Here is a 20,268-nt window from a genome sequence, read left to right as displayed (position 1 = left end):
TATCAGCTATGATTACACAAATCCTTACCCCATTTCAGGTGAATTAGCTCACAGAGCCTTCTGATACAAACTTAAAAGTTTTTTCTTTTTTAAAGGCAATCTCACTTCTGCAAACTACTTCTTTGCAAAGTTGAATTATTGCATCTGCAAGCATGAAAGTAGTACATCAGTGACTATTTTACTTTTTAAAATGGTCACCAGTGTTACATGAATGCTGTTTACCATATTCATAATGGTTTACTGTTGATCACTTACATTTATATAGCACCTTTCATAACACAGAATTCCAAAACTCTTTACAAGCTGATTTACAAGTTATACTGTACATAGAAATCACATTAGTATCTGCATTTCAGTGTCATGTAGAGTGTGAAATGCAACAATTGTTTAAAAGCGCTTATCAATGCAATAGGACACTTTAGAGCAGAAAGTAAATCTTATCCCACTGAAACTGTAGGGGAAATTTCAGTAGTTCACTTACAGTTTACCCACACTGAAATACCCATACTGCTACAAAGAATGCTTGGGATCTTTAATAACCACAAGTGACCAGGGCTATTTTATGCCTCACCCAAAAGAATATACTCCCAATTACCAATACCAAAGAGCCCACAACCCAATCAATTTGGTACACTAGCTCATTGCTGTTTTGAAGGGAAGAGCAGGACCTATTGAATCATTAACATTAGTTTCCTGAAGTACTCCGGTTGTACAGGCATGTCTCCATTCAAGTGCAGATACGGATCAGCCTGGTCTAGGTTAGAAGATCAAGACCTGACCTTATACCCAAGAAGGAAAACAATGGAATAATAATAAAGATTTCATACATCTGCAGCATGCCATGTATAAGGCACTGCTGACACAGTGTTCTTCAATGACTAAATATAGTAGTCAATTTCCTCACTTTTATCTGATCCAGATAAAAAGCAGTGGGTGCACGACCCAGACAGCTGCACATGTGCCATAATGTTGAGTCCCTGATAAAACACACATGTCATGAGACCAAGCTTGGGGGGAAAAAACAAAAAAACCCTGCTCTTGTTTTGAAAGTCTGAATGTGGTGTCAAAACTGAGCAAGGGGATTCTAGAATGAAGATGCTTACAGTTTCATACTAAAGATAATTTTGTAGTTCACAGTTGTGCAATAGCTGTGCTGGGGCTCGAGCTCTGGGAGTGAGTCAAAAGGTTCAAGCATGCTTATATGTACAATAAGTGGTCTGTAATGTGCTCTTGAGAAGGGTGGAAAGCATCCTGTATCATAGCACAAGCTTAACCATTAATGGTAGTTAAGAATCAATTGTAGAAAAGAAAGCTTCTAACTGTTCTATAGTCTATTATATTGAAACAGCAGGTGGGGAAAAATGGATACTATTAATCCTGAAACTCCTCCAGTTATATCTTGCTGGTGCAACTACCTCCTTGAACACATTTCCAAATTTACTTCCCCCTGTACCAATCAGGGTCCAGACACTCAAAGGGGAAAATAGGGGTGCGAACCCCAAATAGTAAGCAATTGGATCAACTGGTTGTACGCAATGTTATTGTGTTGAAAAATATGTCAAGTAATATCTTATGAAAAGTTGTAATGTTCTGAACTAGATGGTCATCACAAGATACATATGCAGACTGTGGTTATGAATAGATACGTATTGAATAATATGCTCATGAGTAGTACTACAATTTCAACTACGTCTCTTGGCCAAGAAAATCTCCTTCCAAGCCTGTTCACACGAAACTAATTTCAAGTACACATCCACTGTCCAGCCAGAAAAAGACAATGGTGGACCATTAGAGTTAATGGGAAGCCATTGCATCAACTTGAAACTGAAAAGAAAACCCCAGTCTTGGAACACTCAGCGTATGTCTATGACAGCTACAGCCATGCTGCTGTAGTCAGAAGCTGTAGTAAATCCAGCTTTCTTCCATTGACCTAATGCTGAGGTTGGCTTAACGACAAGCTTGTCTACGCTTAAGCATAACAGTGGCGCAGCTAGGTCGACAGAGGAATTCTTCCATCCTAGCGCTGTCGACACAGGGACTTAGACCTGGTCTACATTACAAATGTATGTCGGTATGACGACACCACTCAGGGATATGGAAAATCCACACCACGGAGTGGCGCAGTTATACCAACATAACCCCTGCTGTAGACAGTGCTATGTTATTGGAAGGGCTTCTCCCATAGACACAGGTAGCGTCTTCACGAAGCACTACAGTGGCACTGTAAGTATAGACAAGCCCTTAGGTTGGCCCTCAGAGGTGTGGATTTTTCATACTCCTGAGTAATGCAGTTAGGCCAACCTAATTTTCTAGTGTAGACCAGGGCTACACTTAAAAAAGCTGCAGTGGTGGAGCACTTTAGTGAAGATGCTACGACGCTGACAGGAAAGCTTCTTGATGTAGTTAATCGATGTAATCCACCACCCCAAGAGACAGCAGCTATATTGATGGGAGAAGCACGGTCTACGCTGGGATTTTTCACACCTCTGAGCGAGGCAGTTATATGACTGTAAGGTTGTAGTGTAGACCTGGCCTCAGGTGTGTCAATGTTTTATACCCCATAGCAATGTAGCTAGGTCAACCTAAGTTTTAGGTGTAGACCAGTCTTCAGAGAGGAGGGAGTTTCCCCCACCATGAGGCACCAGAATCTAAGAGAAAGAAAAAAAATGCAAACTCTTAAAAGAGAAGGAAGGGAGTTGAAGTGAAGGACATCCAGAAACTGAGGGCCAGCATCTATGGAGTGCTGTCTATGGAACACTAGATCTCCCCTATGACTGTTCAGAGGCAATAGCGAACTTATATTAGAAAAGGGAATTTAGCTAACATAGAACAGTAAAACCTGGAAGTCACATCTTTGTCGTCTGTGTAATTTGTATGTTTGCTTTTCCTTACTGTTTCATCTTTGAACTGGTGATTATTCTATTAAATAAACCTTTTGTTTATTCTTACTCCATGCAATTTCTCTGTTGTGCAAACTAAATGGAGGCTGTTTTCACACCTTGGGAGATGACAACCAGAGAAGAATGTCTGGCAGTTAAGATCTCAGGGTAGATGAATTTGAGGAGACTCCTTGTTGGGGTCACCCTGCAAGTAGTAACGAGGCTAGAAGAAGCCAGGAAGAGATCTTTATGCTTGTAGGCTGGCTGCTGATGTCAGGGCTCTGAGCATAGCATTACGGTACCCAAGGTTACAGGACAGGCAGTGAAAGAACCCCCTATTAATCTGAGTGATTAAACAAAATGTCACCCCCACACTTTTTAAAAAATACTGTTTTCATCAACAATGAACAGCTTTAGGGCAAAGGCTGTTCTGAACGCAACATTTTCTTGTGCCACAAGCACTCTCTCTTCTATATTTCCCTCATTTCTTTTAAGCTGAAACATAGACAGTTTTCTACATTTTTAAAAAATATGGCAATAGGGACTCTAAGGAACTGACAATTCAGCTTCTCACTCTAATTTTAGAATGTTTACAAATAAACTAAGCTGCAAAACCAGTTAAAGTCTTGCTGAAATTTAATTATGTCATATATAATAGTCTGAAATGGACTTCATTTCAAAAGTATATGGTGATCCTTTATGAATACTATACTCTTCTAGCTATAGGCAACTTCATCGATATCCTGCCACCAAGACGTGGCTATTTATGAACCTTCAACTTCAAACTAACTTACCATAAATTTCTCTTCAAACCTGAAGATTTTAGAAGCTAGAATCTATTGATTCTTTGTTAGACTGTATTTGAATGTGACAAGTTTCAAGACAAGTTTAAGATTCTTTTAACTATTAAAACTTTCAGATTAAATTCATGCTGTAATTGTTTAGAGTCTATAAACGAAGTCAATTTTCCAGTTGAATAACCTTAAATACTGCTGCTAAGAATTTACAATAAAATGCATGAAGCAAGCACAGCAGATGTTCCTTTAATCTAATCAGTTGTATTCACTCAATTTATAAAGGTATTTAAAATAAACTAAACAACCTAATAGGCAGCCTAACTCATGTCCAGAACTACTGCCAGTTAGGCAAATATATTAAAAATGAAAATAAGGCACACACAAGTTATTTCCAAGACTGCAGATTAAAAATATTGGCATCTTCATATTGTTCCATATTGTCATCAAGACTTCTGTCTAACGAAATGGTGGTCTGGTAGTTATGCTGCAGTTTAAGAGTCAAATGAAAATAGCTTTTATAAATGCCATTGATTAGCCTGCCCTATATGATGAAACACTTCATGAATTATTTAGACCAATGGAAGCAAATTTGTGTTAATTTCAGCCCCAGAAGTCATCTGACTTGGGTTCTCACATTCTAGAATGGTAGCTTACTCCAAACACAGGTCAAGATTGAAGTTCTCCACCAGGCTTCACATTAGTTTTACCCAGCCCAGTGAACCAAAACAACTGGACTTCTGCTGGGGAAAAGAATGATTTTAGGCAGATATCACATGTCTAAATCAGATACTAATCCTGAAAATTAAGTCATCTGAAACTTCTTGGAATTCTATTGTATACAACCAGACTGCAGCTCAATTAGTTTATTTCAGGAGTGCTTCTGTTTCAATACTAGTGGGGACATGAATTGTGATTTTACAAGTCAAGTCAAGTAAGAATTCTGAGCCAGCAAGTTCTATTTATAGGGCTGGCATTCAACATTTCTGGCATTGTCCTCCCCAACTGGCAGAGGGGAGCTCTACCCAAATGTTCTCAAGTGCCACAGAATAACAGAAATATTCCTATTTTAAGTTCAAATGACTTTTACAGTAAGAACTTTACTTGCCCACATACAAAAATGACCTTGGTCTAATAAGGTAATTACCTCTCTCATTGGGAGAAACCTTAATAGCCCTATAAAGTGTCCCTCTCTCTAAAATATAGGAAATTACAAGTGTCGAGATTAATTTATTTAATGCTATAATGCTTTATCAATATGTTCATTACAGTGATACTGGGTGAAGGGTATAGGTTCCATGAAGCATTGCTCAGAGATGTTCAGTTCCACATCAGGAGTGCTTAACATTAAATCATCCCTATAACCAGATGATTTATGGTTTGAACAGCGATGCCATCTTTTTCCTTTTGTGCTACAGCTAAGCTATTTTACACTACAATAATTCCAAGCACTAGGGAACATTAAGGCAAGGGGGAAAAAAGCCAAAGTCGGAGGAAAGTCTTGCTCAGCAATAAGCCAATTTTATTACTTCAGCTAAAGAAACAGTTTTAAACAGAGTTTCAATTTTATTTAATATTTGAAAATCAGACTGTATTAAAAAGACACACTGATTTTTACAGATCCTTGTTTTTCCTGTGCTCAACTTTTAAGTGAAGTGATGATTAAAATCACGTGACATTGCTTTGGAGCTTCCTTAATATTCAGAATACGGAATTAGAATTTTGCATTTATTATATGAAGTGGAATTCTTTCCCATCTGATCACCAGCTATGAGCCAAAACAGGCTGAACCCCTCAGTGACATCATATGGTTGATGATGATAAAAGTAGCTCTTCTGCTACTTTTCAGTATTCTTGACCTTGATAGTAGCTTACAGAAAAGGCAAATCTTTCATCCTGGAGATTGTTAGTTAACAAACTGCCGCAAGTTAAGCTTCTTTAAAAGTGTTAATTTAGAACCTTGTTTCAAGCAGAAAAATGGTCTAGTAGTTTTACACTATTAATAAAAACATGAAAGCTTAGCAATAGTGAGAGTAAAACCCCTCATTAGGCACACACATTCATGCAGCCCATCCAAGAGACTTCTGAACACTTATCAGTTGAAGACTCCAGAAACATTTTAGATACTCAACAGGACTCTGCAGAAGTTAATCAAATGTGTATCTAAGTTGCCTTCTTACCTGCGGCAAATGCAGAGCACATCACAAAGAACATTCCAACTGCAATCCTCTTCAAAGATGATGGGAGCAAGCCATTCCTCTTCAGAATGGGATCTACCACTTTATCCTTTAAGGGTATTAGGATCAGAATTAGCACTGCATCAAACATAGTCAACCAGGCTGCAGGAAACTAAAAACAGAGTAGATAGATTAATTCAGCCATGTTCTACTTACCACCTGATTTGTTCTTTTCTTCAAAAATAGCATTTTTTCATGCAATAATGAAAACCTAGGAGAAACCAAAGTATTTGTTACAAGTTACAGACTCACATTAAAATAAAATCGTTCAGTCATTTCTCAACATTACCATTAATGCATTTTTCTTAGCTTAGCTCTTCGGGTTTTTACTTAGCTACAGTATTTTACAATTCTTCTGGCTTAAATCAGTAAAGATGGTTTCTCTCCAAAGTAAGTAGGATACCACTGCATGCTCCCACTCCTGGAATTCACATCCATCTGTGTTGAGCTTTGGGAGTTTTCCCAGAAAGCAGTGCCCACTGGCGTTGCACAGGCAGCCTCTTGCAACATCCAATGTTCAGAACCAAGATTACAAGAGCCCCAACTGCCTCAGTTCCTTCTGCTAAATCCAGCAGTTCTGAGAGCAGAATTCAGAGGAAGAAAGAAAGGTGGACCAAGAGTGTGAATATGAAGAGAGAGACTCCAAAAGTCACCTGATCCATAAGTCACTGGAGTTCTGCTTTGAAAATGATGGCACAACATAGTTGCACATTTGAGCATAGTAGGAATGTTACCAAATGGAGTACCTCAGCTAACTAGACTGCTGGTTGTTTGCAGATAAAACTGAAAAAGAAGTTCCACTAATCAAACCTTTTCATACCTTTAAGACCATCAGGGTGCATAGTAATATAGTTGGCAGGCACTGTAATGCAAACATCTCAAACACTGAAGAGCCCAATCACAGAAGGCTGGTAAAATTTTTCTTGAGGGAGAGTGGCGGGCCTGAGCAGGGCTGTTGCCATTGGTGAGCAATGGCCCACCCACTTAGCACCCAGGCCCAGCCAAATCTGAGCACCAGAAGCAATGCTTAAACTGAGGGAGGTTGCAGAGGGTCGCAGACCCGGGGGGGGGGAAAGGTATTTAAAGATTGAGCCAGGTTACGGAGAGGGGCAGTTTTATAGTAAAGCTGCTGCTGCCTCAGACCACTGTGCTCACGTCCACTTCCCCTTTAACACAGGTTCAGACACGGGCTCATGCCACCCACCTCCAGTTACTGTCTGCCTTCCCATTGGTGGACTGTTTGGGAGATGAGAGCAATGGGCAAGGCATACCTCTGCCAATGGGGAGGAAGTAAGCATAGCCAGGTGGCATGGGATGCAGCTGAACCTTGTGTCGATAGAAAACAGAGTGGAGCCCTTGGCCCGGGAGGAAGAACCCATGCACCAGGTTAAAACACAGAGGTTCAACCACCTCTGTCACTCATACAGGGGAGTGGGCATTAACCATAGCTTGATGGCTTAACAGTGAGCCCCTTCCCTGCTGGCATGACTGAAGAGTGGCTATGGCACTGCAACCTGGCACACAGGTTCCTTCTGCTCCTGGCCTCTGCCTCCACTCAATTCTCTAATGGACACAGGTTCCATCACATGGAGTTTGGACGGGGAGCAGAAGCCCATGTGTACCACTACTGAGATTTGGTCCAGCTGTCCCTCTGTCATGATAGCTGGCAAGGGGTTCTGGCTGGTAGACAGATTTGGGGAGACTAAGCCTCTATCTCTAGCCAGCTGCTGCCTACAGGCCCCATGCTGCAAGCCACCTGAGCATTCAACACCAATGAATTTAAATGGGAATGATTAGATTGTACTATCACTTCTAAACAGAGCCCCAATGAGTTTCAGACGGCTGACAGAGCCAGATTCGTCATATGAGCCATCACTGGATAGAACAAAAAAGGAATAACGGATAGAACGTCATGATCAGTGCTGCCTCCTTTTGAGGGAGGAACATTAGCATCTTAACATTTGATTTCTGTGTGTGTCTTGGAACGTGCTTAATAGAAAAATCATTATCCTGCAGGAGCTTTCAAGCCATTAAGATCCAATCAATCACAGAACACCTGTCTGTTGAATGACTGATTGTGCAGCTAATGTCTGGTAAACAAATACACCAAGATGTGTCTATAACAGCAATCAAAGGCAATCTTAATGTCATATATGGTTGAAAGTGATTTAATGCAATTAAGTATTCCCTGCTTGTTTATTTTGCTTCCAAAGATGTGTTCCTGAGGCTGACTATAGGTTTATATTTCCTATTACTCAATTGTTTCTATTCTCTCCATGAGAAATATTTAGTAGCCAGGTCTGTAGATCTTCCATTAAAATTATGACTTTTCATAGTTGTCACAGCATAGTAGAAAGAGTATTTTACTAATATAATGCAAAATACAATTAAAATTCTACCAAGCTTTAAAATCAGTTCTATATGGGCAAACAGATATTCCATTAAGCACTAAGGAAATGTTCTTATGCAATTCCAAAAATAGCTTTAGACATATTCAACCTGACTACACTATTTCCACTATAAATACTATTCCAACTAGTAAAGTCCAAATGAAAATTTAGAGCATGTCCAAGCATCTAACGCCCCATCCAGTTTTTGTTAAAGGAGGACTCTAAAAGAATCTTTGTATATAAAGTCTCACAACTGTGCCAGCAACTGGGGCCAGTTCACATAAGTCTAGGAGCCATACATATGATTTGGACCCCTGGAGAGAAGATGCAACATCATTAAGTCCTTCTACCATACCTGTCCCAAACCAGTTGGGTTTGGGGAGAGGCTGTGTGCACAAGATAAATAACATCATTAACTAACTCAACTTTTGAGTGTTTGAAACCCAGTTGATTTTATGGCAGCTGCGACCGTGGCCTATGAGACCCACTTGAGATACACAATCTCTGCCACATCTGTCCAATTTAAAGGTAATGTTTCAACCATCTGGGCTCTGTCTTCTGCAAGTTCTTTTCACTTCTGCTAAGCTGGACTGCTTCCTCTCATAACTCCGGAGACCTTTGTTAAGCTTGTTTCCAAAGGCTGCGGTCTTGTGTGATCTTCCCACTTGTCCACATCCATTTCTTTGAGGTCTTGCTTGCACACATCCTCAAAATGCAATTTTGGGCATCCTCTGGGTCTTTTTCCAGATGCCAGTTTGCTGTAGAGGATGTCCTTTGGGATGCGCCCATCACTCATTAAGCACACATGCCCAAGCCAGCAGAGGGGTCTCATTTGGAGGAGCGTTTGCATGCTGGGTATGCTGCCCCACTTGAGCGCCTCAGTGTTCGTGACTGTGTCTCTCCAGGAGACTCCAAAGATTCAACAAAGGCAACGCATATGAAAGCTGTTGAGCCTCTTTTCTGGATGAGAGTATATGGTCCATGTCTCACTCTCACACAAAAGTATGCTGATAACACATGCTTGATACACACTGGTATGTGTTCTGTCAGTTTGTTTTGCCATACCCTCTTGTTCAGTCTAGACATTGTTGTGGCAGCTTTTCCAATGGAGATGTTGAGTTCTGTTTCAAGTGAGAGATTGACTGCGACAGTCAACCCCAGGTATGTGAACTCATTCACCACTTCTGGTTCATAGTTGTTTAACTTGAGGAAGGATGCCTCCTCAACTCCTTTGCACATTATGTTCATCATTTTTAGGCTTATGGTAAGCCCAAAGTCTTGGCAGACTTTGGAAAAAACGTCCAGAAAGTTTTGAAGACACGCTTCTGTGTGGGTTGTCACTACTGTATCATCAGCAAAGAGGTGGTGTTGGATAAGGGCCTCCCGAGTCTTAGTTTTAGATCTAAGTCTTGCAAGAGTAAACTGCTTTCCATCAGATCTTGTGTGCAAGTAGATTTCCTCAGTTGAGGAACCAAAAGTTTGTTTCAATAGCAAGGAGAAGAAGATCCAAAACAGAGGTGGGGCAAGTACACAGCCTTGCTTAACTCTGCTACGAATCTGGAAAGCCTCAGAGACTGAGCAGTTGTATTGAACTGTGCTGTAAATGTTTTCATGGAAGGATAGAATTATGCTTAGAGCTTGGGGGGACAAGTAGTTACCTTAAAAATCAATTCAACAATTAACGTTTGAGAATTTTTTGTATTCCATATTACACTCTGTCTTCCAACTATTTCAAGACAATGATTCAAGTCTTTTGAATCCATGAACTGTTTTAAACTGTTGAATATTTCCAAACAGATCAAATTTGCAAGATTATAGTTAACGGGACCATCACATACTCTGGACTAAAAAACAAATCTTAAAAATTCTGCTGAACTGATCATCTTTTTGCTTGCCACTAGAGTCAGCAAGTGTGATCTAAAAGAAATGATTAAAAAAAATTTAAAACTTGATTTTTTAAATAGGTTTAATTTTTAAAATACGTTTGATATTAAAGTTGAAATCATCACCAGATTAAAATCATTTAATTTAAATACCAAAAATATTAAGCAATACATGTCTACTGCCAAGTTTTAAAGAAAGTCAAGGCACTGAATGGGTGGAAGTCACTCGTTAAGCACCTGACACCAGAATTTGTTGCGGTGCTAAATTAGCTTTTTGGCAGCAGCAGCCTCTTCGGCAGGCACAGAGGGAATATTTATTCAGTTACTCATTCATTTTAAGTTAAAAACCCAATTAAGAATTGGAAAAGGAAAAAGAAATTTCTTCCAATCTCTGAATAAAAAGTAGATGGGAAGTGGTGTGATCTACTAGTTCTAAAACTCTGAAGCTTATGGTGACCAAAAACAATCAGTTTAATTCACTAGCTACAGATATTTCCTTTATTAAATCAGTTAGCTTTAAATGCAAAATGTTTTGATAATTTTTTTCCTATGTATCCATCACTCAAGGCAGTTTTATTTAACAAAAAAGCATTTAAAATGTTTTTGTACATTTTAATTGAATCTGAATAACCACCCAAGTAGAGCTTGACACAAATCACAAGTAAAAAAGTTAGTCTATTTAACAGAAAATGGTGAAGGATGCATTTTGCAACACAATAAATGTAAGAATTGAGTTAAACTATATAATTGCTTATATAAATGTGAGTAGATATCATATATGCTTCTGGTTAGCAAAAGGTACTAAACTTAGCATGCTATATTTAGTTGCAAATCAATGTGTATTAATGGCTATCAAATAACGAGTAACAACCTCTCTCTCTGGAAAATAAAGAGTACAAATGCAAAACCTGATTGAAATCTATTTAATTCAAGGTTTCAAGACTATTTAAATCAAAATTTAAATCAGTGGCTTAAAATCACTGATTTAACTCAATCGACCCCATTCAGGAAAACTTTCACATGGGGGGGGGGGAAATCAGCTGTGTATTTTGCGTGTAACCGACTTTTACTATCTCACCACAGCATTAACCAGTATCACAAAACTTAAAGATTGATTTGGATAATACAGTAAAAAAAATGTAGGAAGTTTTTGGGCATTATTGAATTTGATAATGGACAACAGAACCAACAAGTATTGCCGGCACTGCTGTGTTTCACACAATTCAATCACAAGTTTTTTGGAGACTCACGGCTTCCCATTTCTACATATCAGGAGTTGGGAAATTGAGAGCATGCACATATTTTTACATATTCCACTACTTCCATATCAAGAAACTGCAATCTTTATCCTGTTCACTTTAGACAAACACTGTAATGCTTGCATTGAATGTTGTGTGCATCTAAGAAAAATGTAGATCTGATGAGCTGTGACTCAACTGCTTTTTTACTTGGCTACCGCAAATCATCATATCCTGATGGGTAAGAGCAAGTCTGATAGCTTTAAAAAAAAAAGACTATACATGTATACATTTTTAGAAATGTAGTGTTGTATGATGCCTCTCATATGACCCAAATAGAAAAAAAAATGGAAAAAACCACAAACCTACTTTGAGATGGTTTTAAAATATACTTGCAGAATTATTTTTCAGATTGAAGCAGCAAAAGGGCTACAATGGAAGCACTGCAGAAAAGGGAGCTGACGTTCACTTATGGACTGGCTGGTAGAAGAACCATTTAAAATATCAAGACAGACACACTAGGATGATGTTCCACTATCCATTCTTCAAATTCCACATTAAACAAACACTAAATACAACTGAAGTTATTTTTAAAGCCAATTTAAAGTTATAACAAACAGTCTTATGGTATGAGTGGCATTTTAAACCATTTTCAACTAAAGCCAGTAATAGTCCTTCATTGCTTATTTGAACCAATTCAATTTCTGAACCTAACAGTCCGCTTACCAAAAAATAAAGGAGCCAAAGGCTAGAATAAGTTTCTGACTAACGTTTATTCCCAAAGCAGAAACACGCACACTTACAGTATTTTTAAAGTTACAGTGCATCTCTACAGTCACTAGGTTAGGGGTGTGTACACACAACCTTCTGTAATTTTTTAATGCATATTTATACGCATAATATTCTTTAGGGGCCTAAGCAGAGAAGTATCACACTGTGCTTTGTTTAAAAAGAACATTTACTGCAGTGTTCAGTCCACACTTCATTAATTTCCCCATGTCAGATAAAGGCACAGGCCTGTTTCATTAAGTCTTAGTCAAGTTAGAGGAAAACTATTCATTTTGTTCAGCCTAGCAATCAGTTAGCTCAAACATGACAGTTGTGAGACTTAATTAATATTTGAAAAAGCTCTAAAACGGTCTCATGAAAAAAAGATAGAAATGCAAGTAATATTAACAGAGGGCAAGAAGGGCTTCATAGAAAGAATAAAGTAAAACTTATTTGCTACTACCAGGGACCTGTAGTCAAGTTAAAATAAACTGTGCTCTATTTAAATGGACATCTCAAATGTGGCCCAAAGTTTGATTATGCTAAGTCTAAATTTAACAAACCTTGGACCAATGAAAACATTTCCATTTTTAAAAATGTCTATCAGAATTTTTAAATTAACATTCCCCTCCACTAACAAACTCAAACACAACAGCATTTAAAAACTGGAAGTGAAATTGACTTGACTTCCAGCATCCAAGTTAAGGGAAATTTAAAAATAAGCAGCAGAAAATTAGTGAACAGAATTTTAAAAATACCTTCTTATCATCTAACATGTTATTATTAGTAACATAGCTGAGGAAAAAAATTTAAAATATAGATTTAAGTTGATTGCACCCCTTTAAGCATGCAGAAGTCTCAGAACACTTTCAATTTAATTTATTAACTGTATCGAATCAGGCAAACAGAAGCTATAGGTTGATGAAAAGTCTGTTTGATGCACCTAACCAATTTTACTTTCAGCTATGAGACCATTTTCTAAGACTTAAGAGAACCAAAATACACAGATGGCTTTCAAATTTAATGTTACTTTAATTTTACTTATGTGGTATTTTACAGTATACACATTTTTTATATTTGCATTTGTGAATAAAAACAATGAAAGCAATTTTGACCTATTCACATTACTAAATTTATGCCAGTGGTTTAATTTCAAAGGTGTATTTAGTAAGCCTGGTAATTAATTTATACGGATAAACTTTGTGCAAAATGGAAATGATTATTTCAGTAACCACTTCATGTTAGACTTTGCAAGCTCTTCTTTGAAGTTGGTTCCATAACATCCTTCAATATGCTAGATTATCCACGTTACCTGCAATTACTGATTAATCAAGATAAAATGCAAATATAAGTAAGGGTATGTCTACACTGTAATTAAAAACCTGCAGTTGGCCCAACCCAGCTGACTCAGGCTAAGTGACTGTTTAATTGTGATGTAGAAGTTTGGGCTTGGGCCCAACTCCAAATGTCTATATTGCAATTAAGCAGCCCCAGAGCCCAAGCCCCATGAGCCCGAGTCAGCTAGCATGGGCCAGCTGTGGGTTTTTCATTGCAGTGCAGATGACCTGTGCTTCACTTTTAGCATGAGTTGTCCTACTGAGTTAGTGGGAATACTTGTCTGCAGTGTTCCCTCTAATTTATGTACATGTGTGGAATGAATTTTGTTATGTGCACCAACACCGATGTAATAGAATACCAACTGAAATGTATTAAATATTTGGATGTTAATCTTTTTAATCGCTTGACAGCCCTAATGGTTTCGTTTTGAAATATGCCTAAATGAACAAAACAACATGTATAAGATTAACTTAAATATAGGCATTTGTTAATAAAAACCAAGTGTAGTTACGTAAATTGCAATTCTACTGCTTAACATTAGGAAACACAAATTTCAACTTTGTACTGGAAAAGTGACACTACAATGAAGCTACCCTACAGACACCATTTAACCCCACAAAAGAAATTAGTGTCCATATCATCACATTGGACCATTAGCTTAGCTCAGGGAGTTTCAACTGAACAAAAAACAAAACAAAAAAAACCCTCCACATTTTGGCCAACTTACCGTATGAATATGGGTGGTGACATTTGAAATTTCAGGGATTTTCAAATGTAGACTCTGCAAAACGTATGTAGTCTGCATCTAACATTAAGAAAAATTAGTTGACATTGTTACTTGATAAAGTCATACTCTGAAGTGAAACTACTTAAAATGTCAGTGACTCACAAGGATTGCATTTGAACGTACTAGACAGCTGTTCAAAACAAGGTTTTCTAGTGAGACCCTGCCACGTCTCTCCAGGCCCAGAATTGGAACTTAGTAAAAAGCACAAACTTTTAGACTTAAAGGCCAGAAGGGACCATCATGATCATCTAGTCTAACCTCCTGCACATTGCAGGCCACAGAATCTTGCCTACCCACTCCTGTAACAGACCCATAACCTCTGGCTGAGTTACTGAAGTCCTCAAATTGTGATTTAAAGTCTAAGTTACAGAGAATCCACCATTTACACTAGTTTAAACCTGCATGTGACCTGCACCCCATGCATTAGCAGAAGGAGGAAAAAAAAAACAAAAAAAAGCCAGGCTCTCTGCCAATTTGAGCCAGGGGAAAATTCCTTTCTGACCCCAAATATGGCAATCAGTTAGACTCTGAGCAAATACAAATTTCAGCTTTGTATGGAAAATTGACACTATGGTGAAGAAGTTTCCCTACAGACTCTATTTAATCCCATCAAAAACAATTAGTGTCCATATCATCACTTGTTACATTGGACCATTAGCTTAGATCAGACCCACCAGACACACACCTGGGAAAGAATTCTCTGTAGTAGCCTAGAGCCTTCCCCATCTAGTATCCCATCACCACTTGCAGATTGCCTACAGTGAGTGGCATGTAGCCAGTCTCATCTTACCATTCCCTCCATAAGCTTAGCAAATTCAGTCCTAAAGCCAAATCTTCTTGTACAAGACCTAATAGCAACAGAACCAGTCACAGGAATTTTTTTAAAAATAACTTTTACGTGGAAATTTTTAAAGCTCTAAACAGTCTTCTAAAGTGTTTGCAACCTAAGCTCTGCAGCATCCTGCCAACTTAGAGAAATACAGTGAAAGGCACTAAAATAAAGTAAAACTGACTAAACTGTTTTCACTGACAAAGATAAGTGAATTGGAAAAGGAAACAGTTTAATGTTGAAAAGTACATTAGATATTTACAAATTTTAGCTTTAAGACTCCAATTATCAGCTTAAAATACATATTTTGAAAATATTCTTAATATCCTTTTAGACCATTTATTCATCCCTCAACTTCAGAGGGAATTTTACATTCATGAAAGACACTACGTAGCAATTTACATTTAGATACAAGGGCATAGTGGTGAACTAATATACGTCACCCCATGACCATTTTGTTTAAAAAGTCAATGAGCCAGCAAACATTTTTGTCATTACTAAGCACTGGCTTGCTACATAATTTTAGTTACATTGTGCAAGCAAATATACATCTCTGAGAACTAGTTTGGGGTGAACCCCAAAACTAACGAGTGCATATTACATAAAAAAAGTCAGCTAGTCCATAATAAAATACGACTAGGCAAAAACTTTTAGATTTCTAGCCTCTTAGAATTTTAGCCATTGACATTGCCAAACTATTCTATTTAACAAAAGCTTATGGAACATTTTCCCCATTTTTTTTTAAATGTTCCTTCAAAGTTGATGCAATTTTCAGAGAGGAATGAATTTTTACAACTTAGACTCCGAGCTGTGATTTAATGATAGCACCTACAGAGCTTCCAATTGCAGTATTGAGAATGTAAACTTATGGTCTTTATGATTGGTCAGAGTCACTCACCTGAAAATACACTGTCCAGTAAGGTATAAGAGCCAAAAAGACAGGGATAATCTTAACAAGGGCTTTCACATCTTCCACTTTATCTTCTCTGAATGGCCCTCCATGAGAGATCTTCGCCATCTCAAACAGGCTTTGCTTACGAGGATTCTGAAGTACTTCCTGGATTTCACTTTTGAAAATAAAGTTGAAGTTAATTCAAAAAACTCATGGACAACTTTGTATTGCTTTTTCATCAAAAAGGACCTTGTGCATTTCAGAAGTGGGAACAGAAGATACAGAAGAAAAAATATATCAGTCAAAGTGGATCAGAAAGGGACAAATTAAGCTAAGTATTCATTATAAAAGTTTACTAGACATATTCTGGTTTCAGAGTAGCAGCCGTGTTAGTCTATATCCACAAGTACTCTTTTCTTTTTTTGAGACATTCTAATCTTTCTTCGTCCACTGGGCATGACTAAGCATTAAAAAAATGCAACAGTTGAAAGTGATAACTGGTTTATTTACACCATCAGAAAATAAGTTATTCTAACTTATTTATGCACTTGACGAAGTGAACATATGAAATTCCATGCTGCACGAGGCACCTGAAACCCTTTGCCAACCTACAGTGGCTAGCTGAAGCCACCATTTCACGAGGACCTCAGTGTGTGGAAGACAGTAGCTCAAAGAGATTGTTAGAAATAGCAGTTATACAGCTCTGTTGCCTCATCAAGTCTGTTGGGATACGAAGGCAAATAAAAACCCTTCTAAAATCAAGATGAGCCCATGGAGAGAGCAAAGCACAAAAGAAAGATGGTTAATTAGTGCTCTGTGAAAAAATGTATTTAGCAAATGCTAGTCCAGAGCCTGAGGTGTGTCCAGATTCACTGGGAGTATGTCTATGCTACAGTGGCATAGCTACAGCGCTGCAACTGTGCACTGTAAAGTAGATGCTTCCTATATCAACAGAAGGGGGTTTTCCACTAATGTAGTTAAATCCACCCCACAGAGACGCGTGAGCTTGTATCCTTGTATTGACCTAGCCACATCACCATCAAGGACTAGGTCGACCTAACTATGGTGTTTGGGCACAAAATTTTTCATGACTTAGCTAGGTCTACACTAAAAAGTTATGTCTACTCAGTTACGTCCCTCAGGGGTCTGAAAAATCCACACCCTGAGTGACAGTTAAGCCAACCTAACCCCTGGTTTAGACAGTGTTAGGTTGATGTAAGAATTCTTTCGTCAACCCAGCTACCATCTCTTGGGAAGGTGGATTAACTACAGTGAAGGGAGAACCCCTTCTGTCACTGTAGTGAGTGTCTACACTGCAGCGCTACAGTGGGGCCGCTGCAGCATTGCTAGAGAGGACATAGCCTAAGCTATAGGTATAAACCAGGCTTGAAAGGAGAGAAACCACAGGCAAAATTTTGGAGTAGTGGAAGAACAGCAAGTCTGATTTTGCTGCACACAGGGACTAGATGGAAAACAAGGATATATTCTTTATTAGGACATATACACCCAAGCACTCAAAGATCTAAATGAAAGTTGAAGTCTAAAATGGTACAGAATAGACTAGAAAATGAAGCAGCAGCCAGCCAGTCATACAACCATTAAGCAAAGCGGCTGAGACCTTAGTTGAAATTTGAAGTGAGTTAAGCCTGTACTGAAGAGTTCTTAACAAACCTATTAGTTCGGTGTTCCCTGGATCTCTTTCGTGAGCAACAAGAGTACGCCAGAATCTTAAACATGTCTGTGAAGGCACTGCCATCAGGTGGCTTTGTGATGAAGAAACTCTGACCACACAAAAATACCATGAACGAAATCCCAATGCAAACTGTTGGGATGATATATCCAATAACGAAGCTGACATTCTGCTGAATGTATGCAATGCCTCCCAGGGAGACAATAGCTCCCAAATTAATGCTCCAATAAAACCAATTAAAAAATCTTCTTGTGGCTTCTGGACCTCGGTCTTTGACCTGGAAGAGATTAAAAAATAAACAAGTCATTAGCTTTCTGAAAGGGCTGAAGCCTGTTTATTAGAATTCAGTCAACTCCAATACACACTCAAAAGTTAGGTTTAATTTATAGTCAAACTAAAATGACTAAAGTGTTCTAGGGTTAGTATGGTAGTTAATGAAGTCACACTGTACTGTAAAAAGAAAAGGAGTACTTGTGGCACCTTGGAGACTAACAAATTTATTTGAGCATAAATATGACCTTCCAACGAAGTTAGTACATATTCAACACATGGAAAGAAGAACTGTACCAGAGTGGACCTACTTTGCTCTTAGTTACAGTCATTACTTCCACAACATTAGTATCTCTTGGTTACAGTACATAGAATCATAGAATATTAGGGTTGGAAGAGACCTCAAGAGGTCATCTAGTCCATTCCCCTCCTCAAAGCAGGACCAACACCAACTAAATCATCCCAGTCAAGGGTTTGCCAAGCCGGGCCTTAAAAACCTCTCAGGAAGAAGATTCCACCACCTTCCTAGGTAGCCCATTCCAGTGCTTCACCACCCTCCTAATGAAATAGTGTTTCCTAATATCCAACCTAGATCCCGCCCACTGCAACTTGAGACCATTGCTTCTTGTTCTGTCATCTGCCACCACTGAGAACAGCCTACCTCCATCCTCTTCAGAACCTTGAAAGCTGCTATCAACTCTCCCCTCACTCTTCTCTTCTGTGGACTAAATTACCCCAGTTCCCTCAGCCTCTCCTCGTAAGTCATGTACCCCAGCCCCCTGATCATCTTCATTGCCCTCCGCTGGACTCTCTCCAATTTTCCACATCCCTTCTGTAGTGGGGGGACCAAAACTGGATGCAGTATTCCAGGGGTGGCCTCACCAGTGCTGAATAGAGGGGAATAATCACTTCCTTCGATCTGCTGGCAATGCTCCTACTAATACAGCCCAAAATGCCATTGGCCTTCTTGGCAACAAGGGCACACTGCAGACTCATATGCAGCTTCTCGTTTACTATAATCCCCAGGTCCTTTTCTGCAGAACTGCTGCTTAGCCAGTCAGTCCCCAGTCTGTAGCGGTACATCTCTAAACATGAATTCCTAAAATGAAACGTTCTGACAACTATGAAGTCCATGTAGGATTCAAAATGTTTATGTTTTACATTCTAAGAAGGCAGTTATAAGTTACCTAAGAATTTTATCATGCTCTAATATACATACTTTAGTTATTACATTTGATTATCTGAATTAAGTTCTCTTCTCTCAAATATTGCAAAGGTCAGCTGCAGAGATTTCAACAGCTTTCCCAAAAAAGGGGTCTATAGTTATAGGGAAAAAGTCTTAAGAGTAAGCAGCTGACTACTTGAAGAATAAGGCACAAACTTTAAATTTAAATATTATTCCTCTTGCAACCGTACTCTAACACTGCATTTTTATAAAATGAGTTTAGGTTTCAAGAGGTTTATCTTTATCACCAACAGGCCCCAACAAACTGAGTACAATATATATTTCCCCTTGTAGGACATAAAAACTGAACATAAATTATTCTTCTGCCAGAAGCTTTAACTGAACACCTCTATAGTCAAGCTTATGCTATTTTTTAGCTGTGCAATTCCCCCCAGTGCTCCTTATTCTATACTAAATACTATAAACAATAACTGCTTCTAGCTAAGTCATAGGAGCTCTGTATAACTCAGGACAGGATGCAGTTTACCAGAAGTTAAAATTTGGGGGGAAAAAAAATCTTTATCTATCTTCCCTTTACTTAATGAATCAGCTACTCTGCAACAGAATCCACAGCATCCCATAACTCTTGTGGCTGCAACACTTAAGTCAGCACCCTGTAGCTGAAAATCAACTCAGAACCACTAATGAATCAGAGTAGCAGTCGTGTTAGTCTGTATTCGCAAAAAGAAAAGGAGTACTTGTGACACCTTAGAGACTAACCAATTTATTTGAGCATAAGCTTTCGTGAGCTACAGCTCACTTCATAGGAGCTGTAGCTCACGAAAGCTTATGCTCAAATAAATTGGTTAGTCTCTAAGGTGCCACTAGTACTCCTTTTCTTTTTACTAAGGAATCAGCATCAGATACCAGCTTAGTGGAGTCAGACGTCTTATGACTGAGAAGCAAAACTTATTTGCCTGGCACTCAAAAAGCTGGACGTACATGCCATGATATGCCATGAAAACCCAGCTATGTCTGGGGAAAACCCAGCTTTTTCTGCAGGAAAGAAGTTCTGTTGCTGGTACTGCTCTAGAGCTTCTGTATCCAA

The 20,268-nt window shown here is 38.6% G+C and overlaps 1 protein-coding gene across 1 annotated transcript in view; it reads right to left on the bottom strand.

Annotated features, from left to right (window-relative positions):
• Positions 1 to 20,268, bottom strand: part of SLC15A4 (solute carrier family 15 member 4) — a 49,691-nt gene that overhangs the window by 17,581 nt on the left and 11,842 nt on the right. Inside the window, exons 2-5 of the mRNA XM_084649168.1 lie at positions 17,707 to 18,002; positions 16,042 to 16,210; positions 14,255 to 14,332; positions 5,854 to 6,022 (exon numbers count right to left, since the gene is read on the bottom strand). Of these exons, the coding sequence (XP_084505294.1) occupies positions 5,854 to 6,022; positions 14,255 to 14,332; positions 16,042 to 16,210; positions 17,707 to 18,002 (712 nt within the window). The remainder of the gene's footprint in view (positions 1 to 5,853; positions 6,023 to 14,254; positions 14,333 to 16,041; positions 16,211 to 17,706; positions 18,003 to 20,268) is intronic.

The sequence above is a fragment of the Lepidochelys olivacea genome (genome assembly GCF_965140295.1).
Source record: "Lepidochelys olivacea isolate rLepOli2 genome assembly, chromosome: 15".
Taxonomy (NCBI): Eukaryota; Metazoa; Chordata; order Testudines; family Cheloniidae; genus Lepidochelys; species Lepidochelys olivacea.
Note: the sequence above shows the minus strand (reverse complement) of the source record. Positions and strands in the feature narration are given on the sequence as shown.